Genomic DNA, 14,569 nt, shown 5'->3' with positions numbered 1-14,569 from the left:
TGATAGACTGAGCGAGCTCATCGCTCTAGTAGAGGCGTGCTTGTAGGCGGAGGAGGATGATGACGCGTTCTTCACTCAGGCCGCAGAGGTCGCTTACTATATGCAAAAGGCAGATCAGGGCAATGCAGGTGACCCTAGCCATAGCAACAGGGTTGTGGTAGAGGATTGGTACTCAGACGATGAGTTGCTTACTCAGTATATTTCTAACTAAGGGTTTTTTATTGCGCCGTCTGTTAGTTCCATGCTTTATTAATGATCAATGTAGCTATGTACTAGAACTTTCATTTTGTTGTCTTGTTTTCCTTTTGAACTATTGATGTATTGTACCCATATATCATGTACTCGAATTACCCATGGTCGATCTTAAGTGATCCCATCCGTTTGTCACCCTCCGACCCATCCGTTTGTCGCTCTCCGATGTATCCAAGTTTTTTTTAATAATAGCGAATGCGTTGAGAATTTCTAAAACGAACAAAATCAAGTGAAATTATTTTGAATACGGTTGGCTGGCATATATATCTTGCATGTTTCCCATGTATTTTAAAATAGTATCATGTAATTTATGTTATTAGCATCAGATCAATGTAAAATAACAAGTCCCACGGCGTGACACGTTTGGCAGATCGATGTTCTCGTTTGGCACGTAACCCTAAGCCCAGGTTATGCCGTGCCATAGCCCACGGCACGGCAGGAACTAGACGTAGACAGCAGCCGACCAGCCTCAATTCCAATTGAACGAGAGCTGCTGTCGGTGCTGTAAACAACTACAAGTGCTGCCGCGACGCATTGAAACGAATATGAAGTAAATAAATGTTGTCCGTGTGCAAGTTGACAAGTTGCCACATAACATTTTCATTGGTTCATGAGTTTGTAAGTTTCGGACGACAATATTCGTTCGACATAAGTTCAACATAACCAACTAAGTCCTAGGAGTATAAGGATCCCTCAGACGCCTCTGTCTCTTCGGATTTGCAGGCAACACAGTGGGAGTGTAGCCAACGTCGGTGTGGGGCAAGGGCACCTCTGCGTCGGTGTCAGTCAAGAAGTGTGCTCGGTGTGGGTCGTCATACTCCACCTCAAGAAGGGGGTACAACTTGTGCTGCATGGGAGGGGTCATCCTGTTATAAATTGATAAACAAAGGGTTAGAGTATTCAAATTAACATTATGCAGCATTACAAAATTCGAACTACTTGTTGTGCAATATGAACACAATATGAAAGCACATGTATATATTCAAAGTAACATTAACAGACATATTAAACAACTTCACTAGAAAAATAAGCAACTTCTATGTATGGACATGCTGCCCTCGTCTTCTATGCCTGCTAGCCTTGTGACCAGGGTCTTTGCAAACGGAGCAAAGATTCCTGCCACGGGTCTCGTTGAAGTCTCCCCTCCATCCATGTCTTCGCCGTACCCTCTCATAGCGTCCATGTTCCCCTTGAGTCGCTTCTTCTTCCTCCTATCCTTCCCTACCTTCATTAGATCCGGATGCGGCACATAGTCATAATCATTATAAGGTGGCCACTGTGTTGGGTCAATGTATGGCTCGAAGCTCATCTCCCAAATACTAACGGTGTTACAATGATTTCCTACACATCTGGAGACCGGTGTCACAAACCGCCATATCTATCACGCTGACATCCCTATAGTTCGGAACGCCCCTAAAAGGTACGTTCATCGACCTTAGTTGCTCAAGCTCAATCGTTGTGTAACGTGGTGGTGGAACATACTGTTGCGCTTCACTAATTCTGCCCCATGAATCATAGGGGTTTCATCTGCTGGCAAATCTGTGACTAATCTGGATAGCATGCAAAACCTCAGTTGGTACTGGTAATGGCATACCATGAATAGGTACTAGCATGGCATCAACCGGTGTGGGCATAGCATGTCTATCTCCCTGGTCACCATCTGAATCATCCGAATCACTGCTAACTACATCACCGATCCTGTCCTCCTCCTGCTGCTCATTCTCTTCTAGTTCGAACTCGTTCACATCAAAATCATTGCTTATACAGCCTACTTGACTTGAATGAAACTGCTCCTGCGTCAACTGACCATCCAAATCCATGTTACCCTAAGCTGCTTCCCCTTCGACCCCCAATTCTTACTCATTGCCTCCAACACCGTCAATGGACGGTCCATCCAGGACACCCTACATCCTGTACCCATTCTCTACCACCACCTTAGCCATGGGCACATTGGAACCTTGGAGCACCCTAGTATAGCAGGACCAGTGAGTAGAGTCACGTAAGGGCATGAGGACATAGTGTGCCCTAGTCTTTTCAGTATCAAACCTTCCCTTTAGTGTGAAATCATCGCCAAACTTTGCATTCAAATGGACACAAAGGTCGTTGAAGCTAGGAGGTCCATCAAACCATTCCAATTCTCCTTTCATATCCTCAAACATACCATCTTCTCTCCTAACACTTCCTCCGTAAAAAAACTCTAACACAATAATCCATCTACAAAAGCAATTCAAGAAACTTCATCAAGTCATCGAAATCGTCGTACGTAATGTCTATAGTAATATTAATACCTATTCTAACTATAACTATACTAACTAATCTAATATTAACATCTATACAAGGCTAATTACAACAACTAATTATACTAAATATAATGTATAACTAGACTCACTAATTGTACTAACTAAACTAACTAACTTTACAATCTATACTACTTATTATATTACCTATACTAACTAACACTACTATAGGATGGACTTGTTGTCCCGGGCGGTAACGGCCTTTAGTCCCGGTTACCGTGCCGGGACAACGATCCCGGGACTAAAGGTGAAACCTTCAGTCCCAGGTCATCGAGCCGGGACTAAAGGGGGACCTTTAGTCCCGGTTGGTGTTACCAACCGGGACTAAAGGCCCTCCAGCCGAGCAAACGTGGCCGCACCCTTTAGTCCCGGTTGGTAACCCCAACCGGGACTAAATGTTCCTTTTTCCTTTTCTTTTTTTTGTTTAATTTGTTTTCAGTTCAGTTACACATATTTGTTTAATATATAATATGTTTTTATGTACGTATTCTACGCTGCTAATATAAATACAAGCACGCATATAATTACATCTAATTCTCATCTCGAGCATTATTATATTCGAATAAAGTATGAAACTATATATATTATAGATATATATGTATATATACAACACTTTCATAATCTTGTTCTCGAAAATAACGATATCAATAAATATTTAATTTACATTATTAGTTCCTTAGGATCAAAGTAGAACTCGCCGTTGGATTTAGCACTTTTTCTAGAAGATATCCTGCTATTGACTCTTGAACTGTTTTCAGATGGTCTTTTTGCATGACCCTTCGTTTCAACCATTCAGTCTTGCATTTGAAATAAAAGGAAAAGTATTAATACATATATATATATATATATATTCATTTAAAAATAAATAAAAAATTGATATATACGTACTCTGAGGACATCTTCAAGAGTTTTTCTTATGTGTGCAGTGATGAATTCATAAACGTAATATCCACACAAGTTATTACCTGGTTGCTGCCGCAAATACCACTGTACGAGAAGAAGATTATTCTCATTATCTCACACGTAAATTGAAGTACGATATAGTAATTAAACACGTGGGGAAGTATATATAGTACAACTTACTGGTATTTCAACTACATTAAGTGGTGCCTTGCAGTCCTTGCGGTGTTGCCGAATAAACTCTTTCCAAACCCTGTGCGACCAATAATGTACGATCGTTAATAAATTATGGTAAAGTCTATTCAATAATAGTTGTGCGCGAGAGATCGAAATTACCCCTGGATAATGTCTATCATATCTTGGTATAGTGCTCGCTCTTTTCTCAATGAGTCGAAGATTACTAACCGACTTGAGTTTAACTCAATGACAATGAGTATCCAGTGAAACCTGCATTGGTTTATACACACACATACATGCATATAAGTTGTATTGATATTACATAAAATGTGTAGACTATATTATTATTAACACTTACTCAAAGTTGTACGGGAAAAGTATTGTTGTCTTGTCGTGCTGCTTCACAAAGAACTTCATGATATTCGTCTGTACTTCAGATACCCAGTGCTCCTTGACAATAATATCGGTTTTGAATACGATATAAGGATCAATGAAGCCAACACTGGTGTCTTGTATTCTTTGGAGCTCTGACATCTGGAATCTGTATATAAATATAAGTTACATGTGAGGATAATTATATACACGTACGCATGGAAGTGAGTTTATTAAATAAAAGTAAGAATCACTTACAAACAAAAGGAGCTAATGATTGATTTGTCCAGAGCGTCCAAGTGGTATAGTTGATGCAATTCTTCGAAACTAATATGTAAGATGTCATCGCCACGGAAGTAATGATGGTCTCTAAATCTAACAAAGATCCACTGCTCACCCCTGCCACACGCCTGCATGTACCACTTATTGAGCAAGTATATTTGCGTACCCAATTCATTCAGAGCCGCAGGGTTGTACAGACTTTTGCCAAATTTATAAGTCTTCCAGGTATCAACTTCCAGGTTCTGGATTGGAGCTTTGTCCGTCACTTGATCCAAGGTTAAACCAGTTTGTTCAAAAAAAGCATTAAGGTCTTGAACCGACACTTCTCTAGAGTTGTCTGGTCGATAGACTTCTATGTTGGAACCATATTCATTAGCAACAACAAGATTTTGCATTGGTTGCTTCTGTTGTCCGAGCTGTGGGACATCCTTCCCTGATGCTCTTTTCCTTTTCTTATGTGCATCATGTGACTTCACGAGAGAGCGGTCATAGTCTGATAGTGGCGGAGGCTTATGAACTTCAAGCATCTTTTTCTTGTGAGCTTCGACCTTCTGCCTCAGCTGATCTCGTGGTATGTAAAAGTATGACTTCTCCTTAAGCTTCGCTTGTCTCTGCTTTTGGATATCTATAAAAAAATCTTTCACTTTTTTGTCTTCTTCAGCTGCTATTTGCTCATCAGTCTTTTCAGGAAGTATTTCTTGAGAAATAACTCTTTTTTGGGGTCTTCTTTGCCGCCGGGACCTTAGATGTCTTTGTAGTGCGTCGCTGTGGAGGGGGTGGGGGCGGTGTGGGAGACCGGCGTGGAGGCGATGAGGCCGGTGTTGGAGTCCGGCATGGAGGCGTTGGAGATCGTTGTGGAGGCGGTGGGGCCGGTGTAGGAGTTGGAGATCGTTGTGGAGGCGATGGGGCCGGTGTAGGAGTTGGAGATCGCCGTGGCTACAACCATACACACACGGTTGATTAATTAACTAAGCCTGGCTACAACGTAAGCAATCCCAACTATCACTAAACAAACTAAAACTACAATGCACTTCAGTAACATAATTATTTCGTGACCGTACGCAACTAAAATAGACAAATCATTCTTCTATTGAATATCAATAAGCTTCTCCTGCTGGCTCACTGCCTCATCATCAGCAGCCACTACCTCAAGCGCACCCGAATTCTGCACGTATGTAGCATAATCTTCCTCCCAGTACCAACCATCGCATCCATTGCCCTCCCACTGAAATTAAAGCCAAAAAATATTTAGTCAAAAATATTCAAGAAGAGCAGGTCAATTAGCCATAATAATCAAATGCGTAAGAAACTCACATCGCGATCCAGGCACTTGTAGAAAACACGACCCTTGTTGGGTCCCTGTCTCTTGACTCGGTACTCTATCACAATCTTCTGCTTACACTTGCCGCAGATAATGAGAGGGAGTTCTGGCCTCAGACATTTCGCAACCGAACGAGAGGCCGAGGATCCGGTACCAGTTGTCATCTACTTTCTATACTTATTTTTGCAAACTAGTGTAAATTTCACATTTTCTAAAATAATATATTTAAACAAAACTAAAATTATTTATTTATCTAACTAAACCATGAAATATGTACTATATATAATAGTAAAATACCAAACTATCAAGTGATTTTACTATTGTAAATCATCATGTGATTTTGAGCTAAAAATGACATAGAAATCACATAGCTCAAAAACATGTTTCAATAAATAACCATCCGTACTAGTTGACCTTGCTTACGTGATCATCTCGGCGGGCATTTCTCCACCGGACGGCACTGTACTTGGCCAAGGAAGAGCTCCGATTCTACGAGGAAGGCAACACGGTCTTCCACGACCGTTGCCGCTCTCCCTCGTAGAATCAAAGCTCCTCCTTGACGTCCGTTACCGCTCGGCAGAGAACATGCTCGCCGAAATGAACACGGTCCGCAAGTTCAACTAGTACGGATTTTCTATAATTTTCTAACTATTTTCTAAGTTTTTCATTTCATGGAAAATTTAATTCTAAAAAATAAAAGGCATGATTTCTAAGTATTTCATTTCATGGAAAAATAATTCTAAGTGACCTGCTCGATATCGGTGAGCTCGCGGGCGTTTAGGTTGCCGAGGATAATAACATTTGTAGATGACATTTGTAGGTCTGCAGTTATCAAATATCCATCAAATTATAGCTCAAAAACATGTTTCAATAAATAACCATCCGTACTAGTTGACCTTGCTTACGTGATCATCTCGGCGAGCATTTCTCCACCGGACGGCACCGTACTTGGCCAAGGAAGAGCTCCGATTCTACGAGAAAGGGAACACGGTCTTCCACGACCGTTGCCGCTCTCCCTCGTAGAATCAAAGCTCCTCCTTGACGTCCGTTACCGCTCGGCAGAGAACATACTCGCCAAGCTGAACACGGTCCGCAAGTTCAACTAGTACGGATTTTCTACAATTTTCTAACTATTTTCTAAGTTTTTCATTTCATGGAAAAATTAATTCTAAGATCACGTAAGCCGCCGGGGACGAGGATGGCGCGTGCTCCAGCGAGAACGAGCGAGGCGTGATTTTGATGAACTAATTTAACTTTTGTTTATCCAAACATATATGCAAATCATCATGTGATTTTGAGCTAAAAATGACATATAAAATCATAATAAAGTCCAACATATAAAGTTACATATGCATCTACATCGCAAAATAAGATAAGCTACTGATAAAACATAAGAGGATTAAGTTTGTTACCTCCAAAATCGAAGAGCAACACCAATGGAGGGGGAGAGAGCAAGAACAACAGCAAGCTGAAGAACAGAGGCAGTGAGTTTGAATTGAATGGCTCGGGCTCGGAGAGGAAGAAATGAGCTGGTGTATAGGCCGGGATAATTAGTTCCGGTTAGGGGGCCAAACCGGGACTAAAGATTAATATTTATTCCCAGGGCATCACCCAAACCGGGACTAAAAGCTTTAGTCCCGGCTGGTATTACCAATCGGGACTAAAGGTAAACCTTTAGTCCCGGTTGGTAATACCAGCCGGGACTAAAGATCCCTGCCCCGCGGACGACCGTTGGGCAGGGACCTTTAGTCCCGGGGGCAAAAAATGCCGAGGCTAATGCCAAATTGGGACATCGTTCTAAAGTCTGTTCTCTAGTAGTGTAAACTAACTAGCTTTACTAACTATACTTTACTAATTATACTAACTTTATTTATTTTACTAACTTACTATACTAACAATGCCGATTTAATCAACAAATACACTAGGGGAGTACCTCGTGGCAACGGCGCTCGTCCTCGCGGCGGCGGCGCGCTAGACCGGGCCGGGAGGTGCGGGCACGACAGTGAGGGCGGTGGCGGGCGCGGCGGGCAGCCGCCGTGCCTGGCCGGAGGACGCGGCGGGCGGCCGGAGGGGGTGGCGCGCCGGTGTGCGGGCGGCACGCGGGCGGGCAGGCGCGGCGGGTAGGCGGCCAGGCGCGGAAGCCGGCAGGCGCGGGCGGGCGCGGCGGTATTTACCTGGCTCTGCCGCGTCAAGATCGGTGGCGCGGCAGGCCCTGCCACGTCACCGGTCAACGCCCCGGTCGTCACCACGTCAACCCTCTCGCCGCGCCACCATGCATGACGCGGCACAGACGTTTCGCCGCGTCAAGAAAATAGGCGCGGCAAAAAGTGTTAGTTTAAAAAAAATTAAACAGTGTTAGATTTAAAATTAGTTTACAGAAAGTGTTAAAAAAAAGCCAGGACACAAGCAAGAAACGTAAGAATTCCCATGCTGCCCCGCCCCATCCACGGATTTGGCAAGAAGGATGCATGAAACCATGGGTGGTTCAACCCAACGACGAGCCGTTGGATATACGCGGAATATTGGATCCAAATCCAGTCGAGACGGACTCTACTCGCTGCAACTTTTGTTCAGTTGCCGGTCATGTCATGTGAATTCGCCTCAGATTCTCATCCTTTTGGTCGGGCGCACGCACGCACGCCTTTTTCACCCCACAAACTCGATCGTCATGGATCTGATCTACCTAGTTCGGCCAAACATTTCCTGACAAGAAATCAAGAATCCGTAGCCACACGCACCTATAATACCATACTCTAGTACCATTTTGGCACCAAGACCATGATCGACTTTCCAGCACAAGTGCATTTTCCATTATTATTATATATATAGTGGTGACGATGCAATGCAAGCGTTTTGGTTTTGTCCGGCCGGCGTGATCACTTTCGTGGACGGGATTCAACCACCGGCACGAAGAATACGATCGACAGCACTGCCCAACCAGCGTCATTAGCTACCTAGTGTGGTGTGGCTAAGCTTTTCTCTGTCCATGTTTATTTACTCTCGACTCTGTCTGTGATTGTGACCTAAGGCCTTGTTTAGTTCCAAAAAGTTTTCCTAAAAAGTGTTACAGTAGCCATCACATCGAATCTTGCGATACGTACATGGAGCATTAAATATAGACGAAAAAAACTAATTACACAGTTTAGTTGGAAATCGCGAGACGAATGTTTTGAGCCTAATTAGTCCATGATTAAATACTAATTACCAAATAAAAACGAAAGTGCTACAGTATCCAAATTCTCAAATTTTGCCCAACTAAACGAGGCCTAACTCTGTGCATGTATTCCATCGGGAGGCTGCTGCAGGGCGAGGCAGCCCTGGCCACAGGATGAGTCGAAAAGGCGCCAGTGGTGGGCCCGGTGGCCGGGATGGAGATGGCTTGAGTGTGATGTCGTTAGGCCTTGTTTAGTTCCAAAAAGTTTTCTAAAAAAGTGCTACAGTAGCCATCACATCGAATCTTGCGATATGTGCATAAAGCATTAAATGTAGACGAAAAAAACTAATTGCACAGTTTGGTTGGAAATCGTGAGACGAACGTTTTGAGCCTAATTAATCCATGATTGAATACTAATTGCTAAATAAAAACGAAAATGCTACAGTAGCCAAATTCCTAAATTTCATCCAACTAAACACAGCCTCAGTGTGAGTGTGAGGGTGGGAGTGGAGGTCGGTGCAGGGCGGCTCTATGCGCCAAAAAAAAACAAGCAATCATGCTAGTACCTTTTAGTACTTGTTTCTTGTTCTGGTCCATTTATTAGGACGGAGCCAGCTGATCGATCAATTAATTCAGCCTGTTCGCTTGCTCGTAAACGATCGTAAATTTCCAGCCGAGAACAGTGTTTTTCTCTCACACCAAACCAGCCAGCAGTAAATAATCCACGATACGATACGGTCTCCCGAACAGGCTGTATAAGGGAACAAACAACTAACTGGCTTCTTTATTTGTTTATATTGTTAGGATGCCATAACCTTATCCTAAGAGGTCGAGAAAGGCATGGAACATATGAGATGGGTATTCTTCAATAATATACGACCATACATATAGAATTATAGATTAAGTAGTACAAATTATGCTGGGCCTTGCTGCAAAAAGTATGACGAAATGAGTACATTGCTGCTGGGCCAAATTCATCATACAAAAAAAGTGGTGTATTTCTATTGGTTACTGTATGTATTTAAAACGTATACTATTGGTTACCCATGCTAACTGAAGTTATCAACCTGGCTTATCAGCCATAAAACAATATTTTTCTCACAACAAATCAGCTTCAGCCGACTTATCAGCCGCAGAAACCATTAGCTGAACAGGTTTGACCGAGATACAATAATTGAGGGCAAACGGAAAAAGAGTTTAGGTTAGTGAGAAAGAATTAAACACATGTGCATTGAATTAAACACACTATAGCATTCTTTGGTACTGCATACCTGAATAATTTCATGGCCGTGGATTGTTTGGCCTGAATTCTTCAGTGTACAAGGGCCAGAAACATAATTTCCAGAACTGAGAAACAGGGAAAATTCAGTATATAGTTACAAGAGTTCACAACCTAACAATGGAATACTACTCGTATATTTATTTAATAAAACACACTATTACTGGATTTTGCATTTTGTATGGTATGTTTAATATTCTGATCAAGTGCTTTGTTTTTCAGAATCTAAATAATGTCTGACTTGCTATATTGAATTGGTAAACTGCATATATATAACCTACTTAACATTCTTCAAATAAATGTAAAATACTGTCGAATCCCATATACATCATGTAAAAGCAAATAATAATATTGCAGTCCAAATGGGGCATTAGAGTTTCATAGTAAAGGTGAACCATCAATATGAGAATGCTTTCCCTCCACTATACAGTAAAATCCAAGTTCATCCTGCTATATTTTACGGAAAGTTGTGGGAAAACAAAAATGAGAGATTCATTAATTTCAGATTATATGACATAAATATGCATAGTTCACAACTTCACATACTTCATATTTCATATACTGCGCTGAAACGCAAACAATGAGTTTTGAGATGGGTCCTTACCTCATTCACATGTCCAGCGGGAAGTATGAACTTGCAAGACATGCACATGAATAGCTAAACAAGGAAACATTCTCTGCCCCACACAGAACATCTACCCATGAGCACAAAAAATTTCCATTTAAAAAAAAAAATACAATACTGCTTAATCCTTCATGGATGCCCTCCTCCAAAACCCCTATAAATACCCTCCATGACAGCCCTAAAACATCAACTCAAGCAAAGCAATCACAGCTTCTCAACCACCTCTTGCTCTCTTGCAAGCTAGCCCGCCATAACTCAAAAGCTTTTGAAGAAGCTAAGATGGGCAAGGAGGTGGACGTGTCCACTCTGGAGGCCGGCGGCGCCCGTGACTACGTCGACCCTCCGGCAGCACCGCTGATTGACATCGACGAGCTCGGCAAGTGGTCCCTGTACCGTGCCGTGATCGCCGAGTTCGTGGCCACGCTGCTGTTCCTGTACATCACCGTGGCCACCGTGATCGGGTACAAGCACCAGACGGACGCGACGGCGTCGGGCGCCGACGCGGCGTGCGGCGGCGTGGGCATCCTCGGCATCGCGTGGGCGTTTGGCGGCATGATCTTCATCCTCGTCTACTGCACCGCCGGCATCTCCGGTGGCCACATCAACCCGGCCGTCACGTTCGGCCTCTTCCTGGCGCGGAAGGTGTCCCTGGTGCGCGCGCTGCTGTACATGGCCGCGCAGAGCCTCGGCGCCATCTGCGGCGTCGCGCTAGTCAAGGGCTTCCAGAGCGGATTCTACGCGCGCTACGGCGGCGGCGCCAATGAGGTCAGTCCCGGGTACTCCACCGGCACGGGGCTCGTCGCCGAGATCATCGGCACCTTCGTGCTCGTCTACACCGTCTTCTCCGCCACCGACCCCAAGCGCAACGCCCGTGACTCCCATGTCCCGGTAATTACTGCACCTGCGAGAATCCTTTGAGCTGTGATCCTGCTCATTGCACGAACTTGTGCAGTGTGCTTCCATGGTGCTGTTACATTGCCTCTTTTCTCTACTGACGAACGAGATGGTCACCAGGTGTTGGCGCCTCTTCCCATTGGATTCGCTGTGTTCATGGTGCACCTGGCAACGATCCCGATCACCGGCACGGGGATCAACCCAGCGAGGAGCCTCGGCGCTGCCGTCGTGTACAACAATAGCAAGGCCTGGAGCGACCAGGTATCACATCTCTCTCCCTAGTCCCTACCTACACACATTGTCCAAGATTGCAGCACTAGTTCACACATTTTTGTTGGTCGTTGTTGCTGCAGTGGATCTTCTGGGTGGGTCCGTTCATCGGCGCAGCGATCGCAGCGCTGTACCACCAGATCGTCCTCCGCGCCAGCGCCAGGGGTTACGGCTCCTTCCGGAGCAACGCCTAGGCTGACCTCTTCTTGGTCAACATCCACGGCCAGCCAGTCCGGGACTGAGCGCTCCCTCCTCCGGAGTTTAAGTTGAACGGAGAGGGAGAGCACCGCCGTGGTTAACGCAGAAGCAGTAGCTTTTCAGTCAGGTCAAGTGTTTAGCTGCTGGCAACGGCAGCTAGTGCAAGTGTTTGTGCGTTTTGTGCTGTGGAAAGCCAGTGTGACTTCGCCAGCGTCTGTGTACCCTGCTTGGTTGCAGTCAATTCAATTTAATAAAGACAGAAATGCAAGTGATGGGTAAACTGAGAGCGCCATTTTTGAGAAGTACCAAAAGTTATGCTTATTTGATTATAGGTAAAACTACACCTCACTCGAGTGTTGGAACACTAGATTCTTCTCCGGCACCTCTTTCTCTTCTTCTCCATCTCCAGCGGCCTTGGAAGAAATCTTTGGAGAGGCAGGCAGTGGGGATGGGAGACGGTGACAAGGCGGAAGCGGTGATGACGCCACCGGAGCGGATGGAGGAGGAGGCGGCCGTGCCAGGTTGGGGTGGGGCGACCATGACCATGACGGCGGTGGGGGGAGGAGAAGATGGAGGTTGCCACGAGCACGGTAGAGTCTCGCCGGAGCTCCACGACCGCGCCGGTGAGACCCTACCGCACTACGGTGGGGCAGTGGGTGGCAACGGCACGTCGGCAGGAGGAAGAAGGTGTGAAGAAAAAATATCGAGTGTCCTGGGCCTCCAAAACACTTGTATGATGCATAGACAGATTCTTTGATCATTACCCTTACACTCAATCCAGGTCTCAACCTATTTGGTAAAACTTTGCCTTCAACTTTAGGAATCAGAAGCTTGCCTCCAGAGATGTCCAGAGCTTCAAGCCATAGGCTTGTCTTCCAGTTGTTTCTTTTTTTGATAACTTGTCTTCCATTTCATTATTTGCTCCTGAAGCCCAAATGATTCGGTATTTTAGTTAATAATTTTGATTATGATGGACAAACATGACTTCAGACCGGACCAAATAACACAACACATCTTGACTTTAACATAAGCAGCCACTCGAAGGGTACGAGGTGTTTTCCCTAACTTCTAAGAGCATCTCTATCAGATTGAATAAATACAATCTCATCTCCCTATAACCCATCATAAAGTGGATTGAATATAGAAAAATATGCTCCAACAGATCCCCATCCGCTAAATTTTTGCTTAATCCCTCGAAACCTGTCCTCAATCCCTCAAAGAAAAGGAAACAAGTAGCAATTTTTCTTAATCCCCTTTCTTGCCTCCCCTCCCACTGACTATTGGGTCCACTTAGAAAGTTGTGTCATGTTCCGCATCGTGAGCCAAGAGGAAAGATACGAAGAGAAATGAGAGGAGAGGATAAAGGCATACAATAGGGAAATTTTACATGAGCCTCTGACATGTGGGTCCCACATATAAAGGTGATGTGATTTGTTGTTTTTCTACGGTGCACACCCCCTAAAACCATAAAACATGTTTTCTCAATCCTCTATAGGAACTTTTATAGGAATGGGGAAAGGAGATCTAGTTAATATTCTCTAACAATGACCGAATAACGTAGTGTCCTATATGAACTAGGATATTGTAAGGATCATGTGTCCATGATCATATCTTTTAGTGTTGATGATTGAGATGACAACATAAGTTAGAAACTAGCATGTGTGTTGAAATTGTGTTAGATAAGTTAGATCCAAATTATGACAAGAATTCCCTAAAGACTCCTCACCGGAGCATTCACCGGATCAATAGATGGAGTCCAATAAGTTGGCCAGAGAAGACATAGCCCATGGGATGATACATTGGGTCACTGGTGCACAATAGAGACCATAAGATAATATTGTGCAATATGGAGCACCCCGCGGATCATCCGGTGTGGCTCAGTGTTGTCGAAATAGATAATGTCCAACAATAGAATTCCTCTCCGGGCAATAAATGAACAAGCTTGGATATATATAGGACAATGGATCATCCGGTGAAGTGGGCCTAGTGTCACTGAGTGAAGGTTCAATGGTCGACGGAGGAATATACCCTTTTCGGATGTTAAGGTGAAGTATGAAGGACCACCCAACAGATTAATGCACATCTCTTCAAGAATCTTATGAGGAGCTAAATACCTCTCATGAGAGTTTAAAAGCAACTCATGTCAAACTTGAATAAGCTCATAACACTTTTCTTGCACATGAAGTCAACAATGCTAAAGTGGACATGGGTGTGACTTGTGACTTACTTGATAGTTCGCCAAGCGCACCTAGTTCATCTAACCCTTCTTGCAGCTCTAGCAATGATTCTTTTATGAGTGATGGATTTACTTGTGATGCATCACTTATGGTTGAGAATGAAACCTTGAAGTGATTTAGCCAAGTGTTATGTTGGTGAGGACAAGATTATGCAATGCTTGGATAGACAAAAGGGTTTCTTTGAAGAAGGGGGGGCTTTTTGGTATATTCTCAGGAAGGCACAAAAGTTCTTGTTCAACACACAAAACTATTTTTTTGTGAAGAACAATGGCAAACATTGCAACAAGCGAAAGAATCTTGGTAATCTTCAG

At 44.0% G+C, this 14,569-nt stretch overlaps 1 protein-coding gene across 1 annotated transcript; it reads left to right on the top strand.

Moving 5' to 3' along the window:
• The first annotated feature begins 10,863 nt into the window (after positions 1 to 10,863).
• Positions 10,864 to 12,418, top strand: LOC136549633 (aquaporin PIP2-6-like). Its single transcript, XM_066540993.1, has 3 exons — positions 10,864 to 11,547; positions 11,674 to 11,814; positions 11,907 to 12,418. The coding sequence occupies exons 1-3, from the start codon at positions 10,939 to 10,941 to the stop codon at positions 12,015 to 12,017; spliced, it is 861 nt and encodes a 286-aa protein (XP_066397090.1). The 5' UTR covers positions 10,864 to 10,938; the 3' UTR covers positions 12,018 to 12,418.
• The last annotated feature ends 2,151 nt before the right edge of the window (positions 12,419 to 14,569 follow it).

This window comes from Miscanthus floridulus, chromosome 4 (assembly GCF_019320115.1).
Source record: "Miscanthus floridulus cultivar M001 chromosome 4, ASM1932011v1, whole genome shotgun sequence".
In the NCBI taxonomy this organism is placed as follows: domain Eukaryota; kingdom Viridiplantae; phylum Streptophyta; class Magnoliopsida; order Poales; family Poaceae; genus Miscanthus; species Miscanthus floridulus.
Note: the sequence above shows the minus strand (reverse complement) of the source record. Positions and strands in the feature narration are given on the sequence as shown.

Coding starts and splice junctions, on each gene's coding strand:
- LOC136549633 (XM_066540993.1), top strand. CDS start 10,939: ATGGGCAAGGAGGTGGACGTGTCCACTCTGGAGGCCGGCGGCGCCCGT. Junction 11,548..11,673: donor CCCGTGACTCCCATGTCCCG/GTAATTACTGCA, acceptor GATGGTCACCAG/GTGTTGGCGCCTCTTCCCAT. Junction 11,815..11,906: donor GCAAGGCCTGGAGCGACCAG/GTATCACATCTC, acceptor TTGTTGCTGCAG/TGGATCTTCTGGGTGGGTCC.